Source organism: Larimichthys crocea, chromosome VIII, assembly GCF_000972845.2.
Source record: "Larimichthys crocea isolate SSNF chromosome VIII, L_crocea_2.0, whole genome shotgun sequence".
Classification (NCBI taxonomy): domain Eukaryota; kingdom Metazoa; phylum Chordata; class Actinopteri; family Sciaenidae; genus Larimichthys; species Larimichthys crocea.
The window spans coordinates 11,708,264-11,726,558 of record NC_040018.1 but is presented as its reverse complement, the minus strand read 5'-3'; the positions used below and the strand labels follow the sequence as shown (position 1 = coordinate 11,726,558).

The following is an 18,295-nucleotide window of genomic DNA, read 5'->3' as shown; positions in this document are numbered from 1 at the left end:
CTGCATCTGAGTTCAGTTGTCACTGACTAAGACAGGCTCTTCGACAAGAAGTATAGTAAAAATAGCTCATATCTCATAGTATTATGTTGCAAACACTGATGAACAGTTCTCACCGTCTGAGTGCACACCACAACAGTATCTACATGTATATCAGTGCTGATTCATGAACAAGGGAAACAATTGTACTGTTAATAATAATAATATGATTCCTGGCTACAAGCTCCCTAAAGGTATGATGTAGATTAATGACTTTAAATTATAAAAACACATTAAAGCTGACCTAATCAGTGTTTTTTTATATCAACAATGGATCAAATGATGTGAATAGATATTGCTCACAGCTACCAACTCTGCTACTTCCTCCAGCACTACAGAGCTTTTTAGCCTATTTTAGCTCATTGTTTTGTTTTCGCAGCTCCCATATTTAGTGTTTTGGTTCAGTCTTACTGAGACCAGGCAGCTTTTTTCACTGAAAAAGCTTTAATGAACACACTGTACACGTATTACCTGCTCAGAAAGTTTGAGCCTGAATACTTTTCTCATGAGTTGGTGGTGACAGAAAAATAAATATTAGACTTACATTTGTGAGACGAACACAAACATTACTCCAATAAATGTTGCTGTGTGTCTGCTGGTTGTTTAAATAGACAACTGTTTAACATGTTTGTAACATTATAGTTGCGTTTATTGTTCTGTCTCCACGAGGACAGATGAAAACAACTACAAAAACAGATTATGCAGCTTTAATTATTTATGTCTGAGTATGTAAAAGTTATTGGTTAAGGACAGGGTGCCACTTGGTCTGCTTGTTGACTCTCCATATTTAGAATGACTGACTGAACAAATATAGATTTGACCCAATACACAGCGCACACAGCTTTGGCTTTCATCCTATTATTTCTCAGATTTGCTGTTTGTAGATATTTGTGCTCCGAGCTGTATCTGATTTCATTAATAAACCAACACAGTCTCAAACCTCAATGAGTGTGTCTATTTTTACCTAGCTCATTTCTCTTGAAAGCAGAGAGCAAAGGTTTCCCACTCTTTCTGTCTCTCTTTCACTGTCTGACAGCATCTTGTCTTGTCACATATATTCTTTGCCGGATCATCCTGTTCCATCGTTCTCAGTCCGTTGGTCTCCATGCAAACGGCCACGAGCAAACCAGCAGACGGGCGCAGGGAGCTTACGGGGTAACCAGAGAGACAGAGAGATGAGAGAGACGGACAGAGATGATGATGGAGAGCTGTTATTAGTTGTGGAAGGACACTAGACGACTTGGCCCACGTGACCCCTCAGGGTAGAGGCTCGCTGGCTGGCTGTGATTAGAGTTAGGTGCTTGACAGACCTCGAGACAGTGAGAGGGAAAGAGGATGATGGGGGAGGACAAGAGGTAAGCTGGTCCTCAGCCCCTGACTGACCCTTAGACATTTTAAATTCAATTTTAAAGGCATAAAAAAGGTCACAATTGAGGGAATAACATAAAAGTATCTTTCCAAAGATATGCTCTTTTCATACAAGACAGACTATTTTTCATCCACTGAAAATTCACAGATGACCTAGTTAGAACAGCACACTTGGATGCACTGCAGGGACAAAACTTTTTGTGCATTTTAAGAAATTTAATGGAATTTAAAAGCAGTATTTCGGGAAATAAATAAATAATTATATATATATATATATATATATATATATATATATATATATAGTATATCCAGTATATCCAGAACCCTCAACAAAAATCTATATAGGGTTGTGTGGAACGTTACAGAGGTCCATGCCCAGTCTACTAGTGTTACAACAGTGGGTTAAGCACTTTGTCCCTCAAACACTGTGATGTGAGAGAGAGGGCAGCCAGTCCAGTCTAGTCCATGGTTCACTAGCAAAGAGAATGTTTTTGTCTCTGACACCTGCTATGAGATCACTGGTAGATGAGCGGTCAGCATATTTTTCAATGAGCGTTTCATGTGAGGAAGCTTATATCTAAATAATGAGGGTGGCCTTCTCCTGTGCCTACCACTCGTAGATCACAAACTGAAGAGCTGCAGACAAGCAGACTTACAAAGGTCTGGATGAAAAACACAGGCGACATGATAAAAAGGAGCTTGAAAAAGAAAATATGGTGATATGCAAAATAGAAATTTGAGAAAACATAAAGTTTATCATAATAACAAGAGGAAAACTAACAGAAGGAAAATGACTGAGGTAGAGCTTTAGTTCACTGTTAGAAGACATAGAACAATATTATGGTTAGAGGTAGAGAAACCCAGCTAATATAGGAGGCAGAGACAAAACTGCCAATGAGAACACCAAGGCCTTGCCTTTTGTATTGTTTCTGATAATGCGGGGGCTTTAATGTCCTGAGGAGGAGTATACATATAATTACATCAACAACAGTAGATTCCACATGATGGGTTTTTCAATGGCTGAATGTGATTTATTTTGTAACTCAACATATTTAAATTTGACTGTTTCTGAAAAAAATCTGCCAAAAATGAGCAAAATTATTGGCAGTTATAAATACAAATAAAATTTGGCTAGTTAGACAGGGTGGATTGCTCTGGGAAAATTTGGACTGGCATCGGTATTTATTAAATACTAGCTATAGCTCTGGTATCAAGCCAGGTTAATTTGAACTTTTTGCCAAAACTGAGACTACAGAACAGGAGTCAAGATTTATTGGCGGATATTACTAACCAATTTAAAATGACATAACATCAAATGTAAGTGCTTGATAGTAAAAATGCAGTCTGTTCTGGTCTGTGTTGTATTTTATATAAATCTATTTCACCCTACAGCATAAACTAGTACATCAACACAACAAAGATATATAATCCTGCAACACAATTACATGGTTACTTTAGTATCTACCTCTCCACAATGACAAACAGGTATACCTCAGCTACTCGTGTTATGTTTGTGTGTAACATTCCTCACATGATTCTCTCTCTCTCTTTTTTTTTATTTTTTTTTACCTCTTTTCTGGTGTGGTGTCGTTTTCTTTGCTTGCTGGGGCTTCCTGTAGATCTGGGAGGTTGGCAAAGTCATCCTGTTCAGCCAGCCCGATTGCTAGAGACAAAACAACCATCTTCCCCTCACTGGACACACAAGACAAACAAGGCATCACAAGACCACACAGATATATTGACAAGAAGGCACATGGACACATAAACACACACACAAACACACACACACACACACACACACAGGCAGTGACACAGCAACACACGGAGCACACATTCATTTCATGTACAAAGAGAGAGTGGGAGAGAGGTTGTTTCATTTTAACAAACACTCAAAGTCAAAGTCAAAACTACAACTGCAACTACATTTGGATCTCAACCAGACCAGTGTGCAATGGATTGAATATGGACTCCATTAATCAAACACTTTAGTGCATACTTTTTCTTATATCTGATTGAATGTTAATATCATTGAGCGTCATCACATTAAAAACATGGAAAACATTGGATTCTGTTAGTTCTATGTACAACTAATCTCCATAAACATATTTCTGCATATAAAGGCAGATTTGGCCACAGGAAGTGTTCTGTTTTCCATTTGTAGTCTGAGTAGTATTGACCAGTTATGTTTGAGCAGGTTTTTGGTTGCAACAGGCCATGTGGAGAGCAAAAGAGGAGGAACACATTGGCTGAAATGAAATTAATTATTGATTATTACTATAAAGATATGTTTATAGAGGTTAGCAGAAATCTTTGTTTCTTGTAATTCTCAAGTATAACGTTTTGCAGAGGAAGTCTTGGCCCAGATATCTGCTACACTGAAGCCCAGTAACATTGGCCATTGCCCCTAGAGGCTAAATAGTCATCAGACGGTAGCTGATGGATTCAGAGACTGGTGCACAACAAACCATAACACTGTCAAACAATAACCTAGAATGAAAACTTACATTATACACCTTTAAATTGTACTTCATGACAAATCTTTATGTTTTGCTGCGTATATCTCCTAAATGACCTCTAATGTGCAACACTAACATACATTATGTGGAGCAGTTAAAGAAAACCAGCAAATTTGAAAATATACTTTAAATTTGTATGTTTTCATTTAATGGCAGGTAGTTTGATAATATGAGAAAACATAATCTTCCGTTGTTATCATCAGTGATGTTCTTTACATAAATAATGAATGTACAAGCCTCAGCTGTCTGGCTCATTACTTGTATCAGCAAATTAGACTTCATTAGAGGTCAGAAGAGAGTAGATCTGTGTTCACTGAAAGACTGGAGAATGCTTTACTATTTCTCTAACCATCTCTGTGAGGTTGAGTCAGCCTTTAAATTACTACAAAGTCTTGTTCTCAAATTTTAGATAATGCTTTGTGTCTATAATTACTTAACTTGCCGTATTCAATATGTATTCAGACCATTTTCCCCCTCACACAGTGGGTTTCCTCGGTTCTTCACTGCCATCATGTTATATAGCTCATATTAGAGTAGCTCATGCACTAACATTTACTATTTTATAACATGTCTAATTAAAATTCAGGGAATATTCATCATGAGCCAGCTTTTTACATATAACCTGTTACAAACAGCCATATGGTGCTTTTCTGATAATTCCTCATAACAATATATGAACTTATATCATGCATCAGTGAACAGTGTGTGTTCTTGAAAGCACCTTTAATTTCATATAAATGAGGTTAATCCACTGTTGATATGGTAGTCATAGAAATGTGAAATGAGCATAATTAATAGAAAGGGTGAGAACCACTGATGCCTCCGTGGCTTTTTCATCTTCTGTTATCTGTTTCCTAGAAAAAAGAAATGTGTAAAAATAGAAAAGCATACACCTGAAAGAAAGGTTTAAATTGTTTCTGAGAGAAAAATAGAGGCAATTGAAATGATATGCAAAAAAGAAATAAAAAAAGAAACAAGAAAAAGGGAAAGAAATCCATGAAAATTGAAATGGCCTTTACGAAAAAACCTGCAACAAAGAAACACAGCACGTTGATTTTCAGCTGCTATTCTCCCTCTAAACATGCCTAAAGTCATTCAAATTAAGTCCCACTGAAGTATGCTGCACCGTCACGCAAACAATGACCTTAACAAATGAACATTTGCCCACGACTAACCTTGTCCAGTCACAAAAATAATCCATGAAGCCACATTGTTCAGTCCTCTGGCTTCTCATACTTCCCTCTCCGGTACTCTTCATACAGCCTCTAACACAGCATGCTGATTCAAGAACAACTGTTCTTTATCACAGTTCTTTATTTCTTTAGTTCTCCATTTCTCAAAGGCAAATTTCAACATGGTTATTCTCATTCTCAGGTGCAAATGTGTTTTGGAGTGATGAATCATACTTCATGGTTTGGCAGATCTCAGGAGAACACTCTGGAATACATCGTACCTAAAGTTTTATGTAGAAAGGATACTGGTGTGTGCTGTTTTGAGCTAGGTTCCTCAGTTCCAGTGAAGGATCTTCTCACATTCTGACATTTTAGCCAATTCTGCACTTCCAACTTTTTGGCAACTGTCTGGGGAAGGCCCATTGCTGGTCCAGCAGGACTGTGCCCCTGCGCACAAAGCGAGCTCCATAAAGACAACGTTAGATGAATTTGGTGTGGAGGGACTTGACTGGCCTGCAGCTCTGACCTCAACACCACTGGGAGGGATGAGAGCACCAATTGCGAGCCAGGCCTTCTCTCTCAACATGTGCCTTCTCTTATGATTGAATCAGCACAAATTCCCACAGACACCCTCCAAAATCTTGTGGAAAGTCTTCCCAGAAGACCTGTTATAGCCGGAAAGTGGGGTCCAAATTGTTTCCATGGTTTTATTGTGGGATGTCCTACAAGTTCTTATATGTGTGATGGTCCGGTGTCCACAGACTTTTGACCATATACTGTCTTACTTTGTTTTGAATGTTGGCTTGAGAAGGTTATGGAATGTAAATGCACATTAATAATTACTCAAATGTTATATTTCAGGAGACTTTCAAAGTGTCAAGGTTTAAATCTTGAAATATTGAGCCAGTCACCACGGCAGGACAGAATACAAATTTGTGCCCATAACAAATTATAAACAAACACTAATTTTATGTTGTATGGTATTTTTAAATCAGATTTCTCCTCAGTTTCCCTCTGACCATCTTCACTCTTCTGATTTATTTTTGCAGCCTGCGTGCACTTTCTGTAGTGCATTCCCCATTTAACAAGAGGCTGTGTGTTGAAGCAATATCGACAACAAGAGGGAACACATTAGCACATGAGGGACAGCAGACCACTGGGGAAGTGTAAACAGTAGCAACATGACACTCATCGATAGGGTGAACAGATTTGTATAGATGACCAAAAAAAGACACGCGTGCTCCAACCGGAGGGCCCTGAAATCATTAGCACCTACAACAGCTCTTATTGATCTGAAATGTAAGAGGGTTAGCTCAGTTGCCGTGCTGTGTGACAGACATGAACACATGTGAAAGGCGACACTGCTGCATTTGGTTGTTCATACCCCAGTGATCACAAACGCATGATATTCCCACAGTGTGTTTTCGCCCAAGGGTCAACAACTGACGTGTTTAGTCCAGTGAGATTCATGAGGACAGGGACAATGGGTTATACCACCTCTGTATATATGTGCTCAGACTTATTTGAATGATGATTCACATAGGCAGGGAGGTCACTTGCCTGGAGACACTGTTAATGGGTGGACACGCAAAACGTACAGTAGTGTAGACCTGTGTGTGTGTAGATGTGCCTGTGAGTGTCTATGTTTGTGGTCTGGAGGGGAGGGGGTTACGTGAGACTGCTTTGTGGAGCACATCATCTGTAATCTATCATTCAAGTCAAGCGAAGGAGGAGACCTCTTCGTGCTCCGTATCCAAATAAATCAGTAGTCTTCGCACGGCAGCAGCCGTCCTACTCAGCGAGTAGATAAATCGGAAAAATTGTTGGTGTAGTAAAATCTGTAAGGGTGTTTGCTAACTTGGAAAATAACATTTCTCATGATGTCGTGTGCAACAGATTTCCGACAGAGGCAGACAACAATTAATAACTTAGGCAGTATTATTAAGAGACACTAACTACGATTTAAGTGTATGAAAAGGCATTGAACCATTATGTGATATATTTTTAACTGAAATCTTTATCTGTTTAGGAACTTTCCTCGGGCACTTTGCTTGGCTTGGTTCAGGCCCAGCACAGACGACAGTATGTACTGGTAGATGGAGAAGTGCCAGTTCACCTCCTGGGCACTGTTGCCCTTGCGGAAGGTACCAAACCGCTAACTGCTAACTGCTCCCAGGGTGCTGCTACGTGGCTGCCCATCACTCCAATGTCTCCCCACATTTGCATGGGTATCAGCCCTTTGTGCGTGTGTGTAGTTGTATTTTTGGCTTATACATGTACAAAAAAAGAATTTCCCCATCGGGGGTTCAATAAAGTTAATCATCTTCTTTATACAAAAACAATTCAAATATATGATAATAATCAGATTTTATATCTGCACCTCTATATTTGCACCTCACAGTTTGCCTCAGAGGAGACAATATGAGCAGCTGATGGTGGACATATTAACATGACTAGCTATCAATGTGCATAAAGACAAATCTGTCGCATCTGACACATATCAACATCAACATCACAAACTATACCAGTGTCACACATATGATCAGGATGTCAATCACACTGTATTACTGATGATAAGAGCAGCGTTCATTCAATAGTTTTATCTTCAACAGACAGGCTGTCCTGATGCAACATTTTACAGATTAGAAAACTTAAAAAGACACTTACAAGAACGACTTGACGTCCAGCCCTCTGTTGCGAATCTGCTCCACCATGTGATCCCAGCTGCCAGGATTTGACCTTGATCGACCCGCCCCTCCTGCTCTGTACCGGGAGGCTCCAGCCGGACTCCCCCGGACCCCACGCGGGCCCCCACGGTGGCCCCCGCCGCCTGGGCCTGTGTGCAGTTGGCCCAGGCTTTGGGAGGTAACTGGGGGGTCGTTAGGACCCGGAGGGGGCTGGTGAGTAAGGGGCTGCTGGAGACTCTGCTGCCGGACCAGGGGCCGAGGGCGTGCCACGGCCGAGGACGGGATGTGCTCCAGGGTGGAAGCAGACGAAAGGGAAGCATCCCCAAAACTGAGCACAGCAGACACATGAGGCGCAGAGGAAAGAGATGGATACAACAAGGAAGACATCGCAGTTAGAGGTAACATGAGGGATGCAGGAGAGGGCAGGTTGTTTCGAAAGAATTCAGAAAAATAATTGGCAACCCATGATCAAGTTGATATCAAAAAGGAAGGAGGAGAGAATAAAAATGGCAAAAACATACATAGATACAACACAGATTGAAATGTGGGTGAATATCAAAGATAGAGACAGAACAAATAACAAAGATGGTCAATGGCAGAAGGGAACAAGAAGGAGAGAAAGAAGAACAGAGTTGTCAAAAAGCTTTAGATTGCTGTTAAACATCTGTATGAAAAGAACTGTGCAGAACTTCAAGCTTATGCTGTATGACGGTGTATGAGTGTGTGGATGGGCTGACATGCAAGCGTGTAAACATTCAATTATTATTCTCCAAACTGGTTTAAAAAAGCCCTCTGCTTAAGTGGAATTAAATTCAAGCTGATGTTAAAGTATCATTGTCACTTGAGTCTCTGCTCTCTATCTACAGCATTAAATTGGCTCTATACGTTACCTCTCTACCTAATTAGCCCTGACCTACTTCTACCTTCTTGCCTTTTTAAGTTCCACCAGCTCTTTCTCTAAGGTCCTCTCTGCCCCTGTTATATTTTCCCTTCCCACTCTTTCTTTTTACCTTTGTGCTCAACTGCTCTCCATCTCTTCTCCATTCATCTCTTCTACACCCTCAGCCCTCGCATCAATCTTTCTCTACACCACCTCCAATCACTGTTCTTTAAGTCTGCTCTCTAATTACCGGTCTGCTACTCTTACAATCATGTAATAGTGCTTCACCCTTTATCCTCCCTTCAATCACTACCCCGCCTGATAACTGTAAGCTTGTGCTAAACAGCTCCGTCTGAAAGCTAATGCTGCGAGGGAGGATTTACTGCCTGAACTTGAGTTGTGTTAGTGGTGCTCTCCAGCATTAACTCAGCTCTAACTCTGCTGGAGAGCCAGGAGACAAGCCCCCCGAGAAGTGCAGCAATCCTGGATCAAGTAAATACAAGTCAGTGCTCATATACATGCACTCATGCATACTTGCTTTGTCTCGTCCACACACACACACGCATATTTTACACCATTTGGCATTTCCTGAGGATAGGCTTTGATGAGAATGTTTATCTACATGTGCATATTTTTTTAACTGAATAATTGTGAATTAATGTATAAAAGTTGTTGCTGGATTTGCGTTGAGCAGAAGGGTTGTAGAGTTTTGAAGTGGGAAGAGGCCATTTTGGGCATGTAAGGTTCCAGAAGTAAAAGCCTCTTCTATTTTCTGCACACATAACGCTAGGCATCTGTTCATTGGAGCACTTCCAAGGCTTGGATGAAACTCACAATTTGAATCATCAGTACAAAAGATGAGCAACTGCACTCAAAAAACATCTGGTTCTTTGATATAAAGTCAGAGGTACAAGCCTGTGTACATAAAAACTTACTACGGAAATTAACCATGATTCCTAAATTATATTTTGATGAGAAATATCGAGCGGAAGGGTGTAAAACCTTTATGTTTGTGGAAGCTGAGGACTGAAAATATGACAAAGTATTCTTCAGTTTAAATCAGTTTTGGGTTCCTTGGCAATCTTGATGACTTGGGAAGTTATGGCACAGTGTTTGTTCCCAAAAGAACAAAGTGTTTTTGATTGACACCTCTTCTCCATAGCAACTGCAGCTGAGTCTATTGGGTTTTGTAGTATTTAGAGCAATCCGTCATAAACTGATGGAAAGACATGAAACATTTCAGTTGAAATTATTAGTTCTGAAGGCCATAACATAAACTTTAGTGACGTAAAATCACCTAAGAGACTCATTAAAGAAACATTAAGGACATCATTAAAAGGAAACTGACAACGTTATTTACTTTTTACTTCCATCACCAGAAGCTTCTCACACTTTGCCACTCTGCATGAAAGATGTCAGAATCTTTTTCTATAATTGATGGCTGTGTGCCCTTACATTTGAAGGTGACTATTCATCTTCATGCTCAAATAAGCTGAAACGTTATCCAGTTCCAGGTCACAAAACCACAACAAAGAAAATCTTGAACTGAAGAACTAAATTAAATAGACATATAAACCATCTTAGATTTAACTTGTTTACCGTTTATGTGAACTAATCATCAGAGTCTAAACCCAAGATCTTCCTGCATCCATCCGTTTTTCTCTTCTTTACTTCTTTTTTTTAACTGAGTAATATATGATATATAGGTTTCAACTGTGACAAGGTCACTTGTATAGGGGTCTTTTTTCCTCCACATGATGTATGGTTCCTCTGCTGAAATCATGAGACTTGTCGTGTCGTGAGGACTGGTAGACAGAGGAGAAATGAAATGCTAGAAAAAAAAAGGAAATGCATGAAAGCGTAACAACACATTCCAAAGAAACTATTGTCATCTGAACACGTGAACATATAAACCAGTAGAGTCGTGGTACAGCAAAGTGTAGATATGAAGAATAAATAAAAAAGTCCAGTATAAATCACGAGTGACATCAAGATAAATACATACATGTCTGTCTTATTCAAGAATATATTTACTCAAACATTTCTCTACCACACACAGGCTGTTCCTCACAGTGATTTCCTCCATTGTTGCATCTACTTGTGCTTTCAGGTACTGTACAGCTTCATTGTCTTCTGTATCTGTCTGTACAGCGTCAGTCATTCAAATGCTCATGAGTGTGAGCCTTATCTATCAGCTGTATCCTATTACTGACTTTGAGGGTTATTTTCACATTTCTTCTTGCTTGAAAGTCAATTAAGATGACTATAGCCCTTGAATGATTTTGTAATTAAAGAAAATTGAGGGGGGTGAAAAACAAGGAGACAGTCAGAGTGAGAAAAAAAAACCAACAGTAAAGAGAGAATTGACAGAGAGAGAGAGAGAGAGTGGGGCAGAGGTTAATGGCCAAAAATAGAAACCAATTCCAGAGGAGAAATGGAAATACAGGTAGATCTGAAAGGAGGAGTAAAAGGGGAACAAAACAGAAGAGTGACAGGAGAGCTGAAATTCAAGCTCATGTCTAAGAATTCAGTAGCAAGTCATATTGCTGAAATCAATCGATAATTCATCATGCTGTATCATTATAAGATTCATTTATGAAAGAGTCAAACACGCCCAGTCGTACATTCATCGCGTGTATAGCATAATGCCTGTAGTCCAGTCCTTCAGTCTGAAGGCAGCTTTGATCACTTGATTCTCATGACTTGTTTTTCTCTATTGTATATCCACACAGTACACAATACACGTGTATCAATTCAAAAGTCTTTTACTTCACCAAAGACTGTTGGATTATCTGGGGCACAATTTACATAGAGATATCTTTATTATTTATTATTCATTAGTCTCTTCAATGTGCTGCTGCCAAGCACCATCCACCATTTGTTTTAAACTTCTTTTGGTTTGCTATAAATGTTTGTCTGCAGCCATTTGTTTACTTCAGCCGTTTGAAGGGAGTCTTACTTAGGATTGTGGGATTTGTGTCCTGGGATCAGGTACCTTAAGTTTTTATGCTAGGAGCTGGGAGAACCTGGGAGTCCTAATCCTCCCAAAGGTGTCACAAAATAAATCTGCTTGGTGGTGAAACAATTGGATCAAGGAGCAACAAAGGTTGAGAAGCAATGGAATAGTATCACAAATAACAATTTCACATTTCAAGGAGTAATTTTAGTGGTTTAGAAAAAGCTTTAAAATGTAGTAAATGTTGTGGTTACCCACAAATCTTGACAATTCTGTGGTTGGCATGGCACACATGTTCATAGAGTTGCAAAATGTGAGGAGTCAGTGATTCCACAAGTGTTTTTTCTCCATTCTAGAGGCTGATTCCAGTTTCAAATTTTTTAGACCCTTAGTGTTACTTCACATAGAAACACAAAACTCCTGGATGATGTAACAATCCTTTAGGTTTATGGCCACAATTTGTAATAACTTGCTTTCCTTCTGGGAAATCATGTTTTCATTGTATTTTTAGCATGACAGGCAGGTCTAAATCTTTCAGTCGGAGTTCAGACATTTTATGTACACAGACTAGTACTATTGACTTTTTTTTAATTAAAGGACCAGACATTTTCTAATACAATTCTTAATCTTTTGTTCTGTAATCTATGGGAGAGTGTCATGCTGATACTGTATAAGCTGTAAAAGTACTCAAACAGTGTGTCATGCAACATCTGTAAGAAAAATGATTGTGACTTTTACTTCAGGAACCAGGAATGCCCAAAATAGCTCCTCACACTTTGTAACTCAATTGTCAGTTATTGTTCTTTACACGACCAGCTGAATATCAGGTGGCTCTAGTGGTAACCAGCAGAAAGTCTGTGTGTGCTACTAGAAATGTGATTGGCTGTTCCTAAAACCTAACTGCGAAAACACCTCACCTTCTCAGCTGTATGCAGAGGCTGATACTCAGTGAACTTTGGTTAAAATGAAGCTGCATTGAACCGTGTTAAATGAAAGGGTTTCATTTGTATCACTGACCTGATAAAACTGCTCTCCTGCTGTTTATGCAACCACCCACTCTGAATTTAAAAAGCTGTTACTTAAGATGAGCAAGCACACCGTTTTTGAAGATTTTCTGTGAGCATCTGTTTCGTTCGATATTCTCAAAACTGTCACAGCAGAGTCTGCAGAGGAACAGTATGAGTGCGTTGATTTACTTTGTCTGAGACTGTCCAGACATCAGCTGGTGGAAGGTTGGCAGCTGACATAAAAGTGGTATTTGTTTATGAGCGAAAAAAGCTCGCTTCAACTTATTTTCATCTGCATGGTGTCAAAAAAAGCTTCTGATGATGTCGATCTTTGAGTGTACATGCAACGATGCCATTCATAATGTTTGACAAGCTCATACTGTCATACTCTTTGTTTGATATCCACACCATGCTACTGTTGTGCCCACATGCGTGCCCCCTGTCACCATGCGCCACTCACTTGCTAAACCGCAGGCCTCCGGCATGCATGTGGCTCTGGATCGTCTGCCAGCGCCCGACCTTGCTGCCCCCCGTCACCATGCTCCGAACGCTGTCACTGCGACTGGGCCCTGCCCCAGTCCCAGAGCAAGCACCACCCCCGCTGTCGCTGGCCCCCGGCGAGGGTCCAGCACCGCCCTGCCCACCCTTATCCACGGCCCCACTGGGAGGAACAGTGGGGTGGATCGGAGACAAAGAAACACGGACAGACAGAAGGAGACGACCAGGAGAGGATACAAAGAAGAGAAAGAGAGAGATGGACAGACGAGAGACAGACGCACAGACGTACAGAGCCGGAGAGCAAAAGAGTTATCAGTAAAGATAGTAAACCGGTGAGTAAGACACTTTGTGAGCTCACAATCCAGCCACAAGTGTCTAGTACTGTATACAGCAAACACCTTGAGCAGTTGCTGCAGGTCAGCCAGACAATCAGTCAATAAAACAGCACTGAAGAGGTATGGGCTGAGATTTACTGTGTAAGCCTGTGAAAAAATAAATAAATTGGAGAACACAGTTGCTTTTTCTGTGGAGACTTGACTGAGACGAAAACTTATCTTCCAAAGTACAAAAATAGTTCTGTTCAAAACTGCACAGGTCAATGGATTACTTTATTCACTATATTGTAAAGCCCAATTCACTCTTGTAAAGCAAAATACTAGCAATGTAAAGAGTTTGAATATATTGCTTTTTTTATTTGTCACTAAAACAATTTTGGAAACATCTGAGGTGAGAAATAGACCTGGATCTGCATCAGATCTGCCTCTTCTCACTCCACACAGGGGGCAACAATGACCAATCTGCCGTCTGTGTGAATTGGACATAATCGCCAAGTAATGATGCAGATGCATCATCTTCAGATTTTAAGACTATAGATGATAACAGAACATTAATGTCTCTGCAGTCTCACAGCACCTCACCTGCAGCTCATGATGAAAACAAAAGCACTTTTATCTAATTAGTTTGTGCCAAATGTTTCCACAGTAAAATCCCGCAACTTATTCCTCATCACGCCTCCTAACCCACCCCGACTGACCTCAACCCAGACGTCACAGAGACGAGTACAGACAGAACGTCGACTTCGGTACAGGGACCTTCTAGTGAGTGAGGACAAACCACACAACACACAGCTGCACATCAGGACAATGTCTTCAACAACATTTAGACATCAAGTGTAGGCTGATGATTCTTCACAGAACAGTTTTTATCAGATTTTTTTCTTTGTTTGCTTCTTTTAGTCTTTATTATGTAAAGCACTTTGAGTTTAAAAGGCCATAAACAAACTTCCCTTGCCTGCCTAAAAGCATCATTATTTCAACGGCATAAGACTTTGTTGACTCACTGATCCACTATCACATAAATGCAGCTATTAGCCTATAAAATGCCACTCGGATCTAAATAATTATCTTGGTAACATAATGCAATGCAATCACAACAATCCCTGATGATTTTACAATAGTTTCGACATCACTGCACAGACACAAAGTAATTGATAACCCTCGCAAGAGTCAAGTGAGTTGTAATTAGAGAGGATAAGAACAAACAGGTTCACTTAATGCCTCAGTGACGTGCGAGATGCATCTAAATGATGGAATGGAGGTTGATATGAAACAGACGTTATACCAACCAAACGCTTAATTGCTGTGGTGCACATGACGGAGACAGTGCCGATATTTATGGAACAGAACTCAGTAGACCGGATACGGGAGGGCTATCAGGCAGCCTTAAAGTACTTACAGTACTATGAGTGATAGTGGGAGGAGTGACAACAAGTGAGCAGAAAACACAGAGCGAGTGGAGGAAGAGGTGAGAAGAGTCAAAAAAACACACAACGGTTTCACACGCACAAAAAAAACAACACAACAGTGAAAAAAGTAGAACAGAAAACCTCCCTCATTAAAGGAATAGTTGAACATTTTGGGGGAAAACACGATCAAATAGACATTCTTGAGGACAGCTAGATGAGAAGACTGAGACAACTTTTATACCTGTCCACTGAATATGCAGTTAGTCAGCTTAGCACAAAGACAGGAACTAAACAGAAACAGCTTTTCAAAGGTAAAAATTGTGTTTCTTTAACACCTCTTAAGCCTTATAAAATCCAAATCAGGTATTGCTATGAATCGCTGCAGGGTTGTGCGGCAGTGTGTTGGGCTAGGTGTGTTTATTTGTGCTGAATGTGCTGATTATGTGTATTTTTGTATACTGATGCTCGCTCACTCTCATTCACTGTCTATGTTGCTTATGTAGCTTAACCAACCCTCGCTCTCTCTCCGTCTCTCTCAAACCATCGGACACAAACCAAAAGAAACTTCTTTCTGTCACTATTTTGCAGATTAAGGGATCCAGACATAGATTTAGAAGATGGCTCCATAAAATTAACAAACAAAAACGACAACGTGTTTTTGTCACAGCCCTGGATTTGGTCTGAATGTGGCCTTAAACTCACTTAAATTTGTTTCTTTCATCTGTCGAAACAAACAAAGCCAGCCAGCTATTTCCTCCCCTTTCCAGTTTTTATGCTAAGTTAGGCTATCTAGTTGTTGGCTGCAGGCTTTTAATCAGTGAAACAAGTGAGAAATAAAGTGGTTTTGATCTTCTCATCCAACTCTCTGCCAGAAATCAGCATACAAGCCAAAATGTCAAACTATTCCTTTAAACTAACCCATTCATTTGAAACAGTCAACCCTCTGTGGAAACCTGGGCTAAGTGACTGGGGTAAATGTGTGTTTAAGTCAGTCTGCTATAGTATCAATCAGATTTGAATACTTGAGGCTGGATTGTATAAAAGGGGAAAAGATTCAGGTGAAACAGTGAAATCTGCTCTCTGAGGGTTGTCCATCTCCATGGTAACACTCCATGGGCTGCAGGTGAGAGGTAAAGAGGGTCTGATGAGGCTAGCAGGGCTGTAGGGAATGGGGCTATCAAATATTTCACTTGCACACCCTGTGCACCGTGCAAAAGCAAATTAAAATGTTATTTCCCAGATTTGATGTTTTTGTGTTTTGAGCCTTGACTAAAAGGCAAGTCTCCATCATAAATTTGATTATCACTCGAATCTTTAATCTCATAACAACTGATGATTTAAAACCTGTTTTCTTGTTTTCAGAGAGGATATTATCTTCATCAATTACATTTGGCTGTTGGCAGACAGACACACTGTCTTCTTATCTTTCTATCATTTGGAAAATGGTCATAATTTTGGTCAATGTTTGGGCAGTCCTAGGAATCACAGTAATATTGAGGGAAGGTGCTGCACATCTCTATCAGGTGCTGCATGGCCAGCAGTGCATACTAAACACCAACTCGCTGTGGACATGACTGAAAGCAAAAACATGAGGATTACCAGGGATAAGAGGAGACTTCTGTTTAAAGATGTGGCCAGACAGTGTTACAAAACAAGGATTTCTGCCCCCCGTTGGACTATTAAATATGACCTTTTCACTGCTCAGAGTGATATATTGATCAGGCTATGCCTCAGCCTGAATATTTTTGTTATTTGCCAGGTAAATTTGCACAAAAATAACTAAACCCTAGACACTATTTAAATTCAGTGTGTAAAAACGAATCTTCACTGTGGTAATAACGTCCAATTTTTATGATGTGAACTACTCATACAGCTTTGTGGGAGTTTTCCAAGGTGCATACAAGCCCCTGTTCTTTACAGCCCTGCTCAGAGAGAGGGGTCCCTTACCAGCCATGACTGAGACTCACTTGGGCGTGAGGCGAGGGTCTCCGTAGGGAGCATAGGGAGACATGTTTAAGAGGAACTCCTTGGGCGGGTAAGAGCTCCACCGCTGTTGCACGTTGCTGCTGTCATTGTTATTCCAAAAGTCTCTGTCTAGATCACTGTGGCCAGAGAGAGAGAGAGGGAGAAGAAAGAAAGAAGAATAACATGACAGATAAGAGAAAACATCATGGAAAGAGCAAAGTTTTATGAAGCTAAAGGTCAGGGGGAGTACATAAATAAATAAGAAAAATGAGATAGCATCAGTGCCTAGAAAGTTATTTTTTAAAGGTGTTAAACGTTTTTTAAACATAAATACTGAATGCATTTGTTCATGAAACATAAGGTTAGTGTAACATTACGTTTATCACATGGTTGAACATGATAAAAGGGAGGTTTAAGATAAGTGTGTTGCGTTGCATGTCTAAAAAACCTGACAGCAATGAAATGCTGGTGCGTGATTAAACACCCAGAATGAAGAAAAAAGAAGTGACCTGCACGTTTTATCAGTCTGTCAGAGATGAGGAAACAAATAAATAAAGGAGGTCGACAAGTCAGTATCAAACAAAAACGACAACCTATTAAAAAAGCAGATATTGGATATAATTTGAGAGAAAAAAAGTAAGTACAGCAAGTAAAAAAAGTAACAAAGGAGTGATGTAAATGACAAATCATTAGCTTCCCCCGTGCTCTGTGCCTCTTATCTTTAATAATGAAATCAAGGTTCCCAATAGAAATATTCCTAAAATGATATAACTGCAGTGATTCAAGATAGCAACACAGTTCAAGACCACAAAAAGCCAGTAATGGTTGTGAATATTCTGAATTTTCAACTTGTACGTGTATATAACACTGTTAGTGTTGTGTAATAGGGTGTGACTACTGTAAATCTTATTCGTCCAAACCCAACCTGTGATTTATACAAACAGATTTTAGTAACTTCCCTAGACTGTGAGTAAAATCCTGTTATCAACCCCCCTGATAAATGAGAAGTATATCCATATAACACTGTCTTGAGGGCATCATATCATGGTGGACTTAGCTTTCCACTCTGAAACGGCTGTTAAAATGCAAACTATCACCACATCATAGATCATTTCCATATGCCTCCGTCTAAACCCTTCCTGACACCTACTTGATGGCTTTATTTTCCCCTCGACCTCTCACAGATTCTGGAGAGCTGGCAGCTTCCACCCCGGGCTTATTCCTCTTCCCCTGCAAAGAGACAAGAGAAAGACAGAGACAGAGAGCCACATGGGGGAGATGGATCTCAGTGCCATGTCTTGATCGTTGTTTACAAAAGCATTTTTGTAAGTGAAGTGCTCATTATAGAGGTTTTAGAACCACATTAGGTTCCAAAGATGTTGTGGAATAAAGATAAATGAGGAGAGAGCAACAATTGGTCGAATGCCAGGACTTACAGCCTGCTTCTGAGGATCACAATGTGACAA

General features: G+C 40.0%; 1 protein-coding gene across 3 annotated transcripts in view; it reads right to left on the bottom strand.

Annotated features, from left to right (window-relative positions):
* The window catches only part of syt7b (synaptotagmin VIIb), a 95,680-nt gene that overhangs the window by 20,552 nt on the left and 56,833 nt on the right, over positions 1 to 18,295 (bottom strand). Inside the window, exons 3-7 of one of the 3 annotated variants that reach the window (XM_019260747.2) lie at positions 17,980 to 18,059; positions 16,832 to 16,966; positions 13,083 to 13,283; positions 7,760 to 8,107; positions 2,974 to 3,096 (exon numbers count right to left, since the gene is read on the bottom strand). In XM_019260747.2, the coding sequence (XP_019116292.1) occupies positions 2,974 to 3,096; positions 7,760 to 8,107; positions 13,083 to 13,283; positions 16,832 to 16,966; positions 17,980 to 18,059 (887 nt within the window). The remainder of the gene's footprint in view (positions 1 to 2,973; positions 3,097 to 7,759; positions 8,108 to 13,082; positions 13,284 to 16,831; positions 16,967 to 17,979; positions 18,060 to 18,295) is intronic. The other 2 variants (XM_019260748.2, XM_019260749.2) reach the window with 2 other exon arrangements.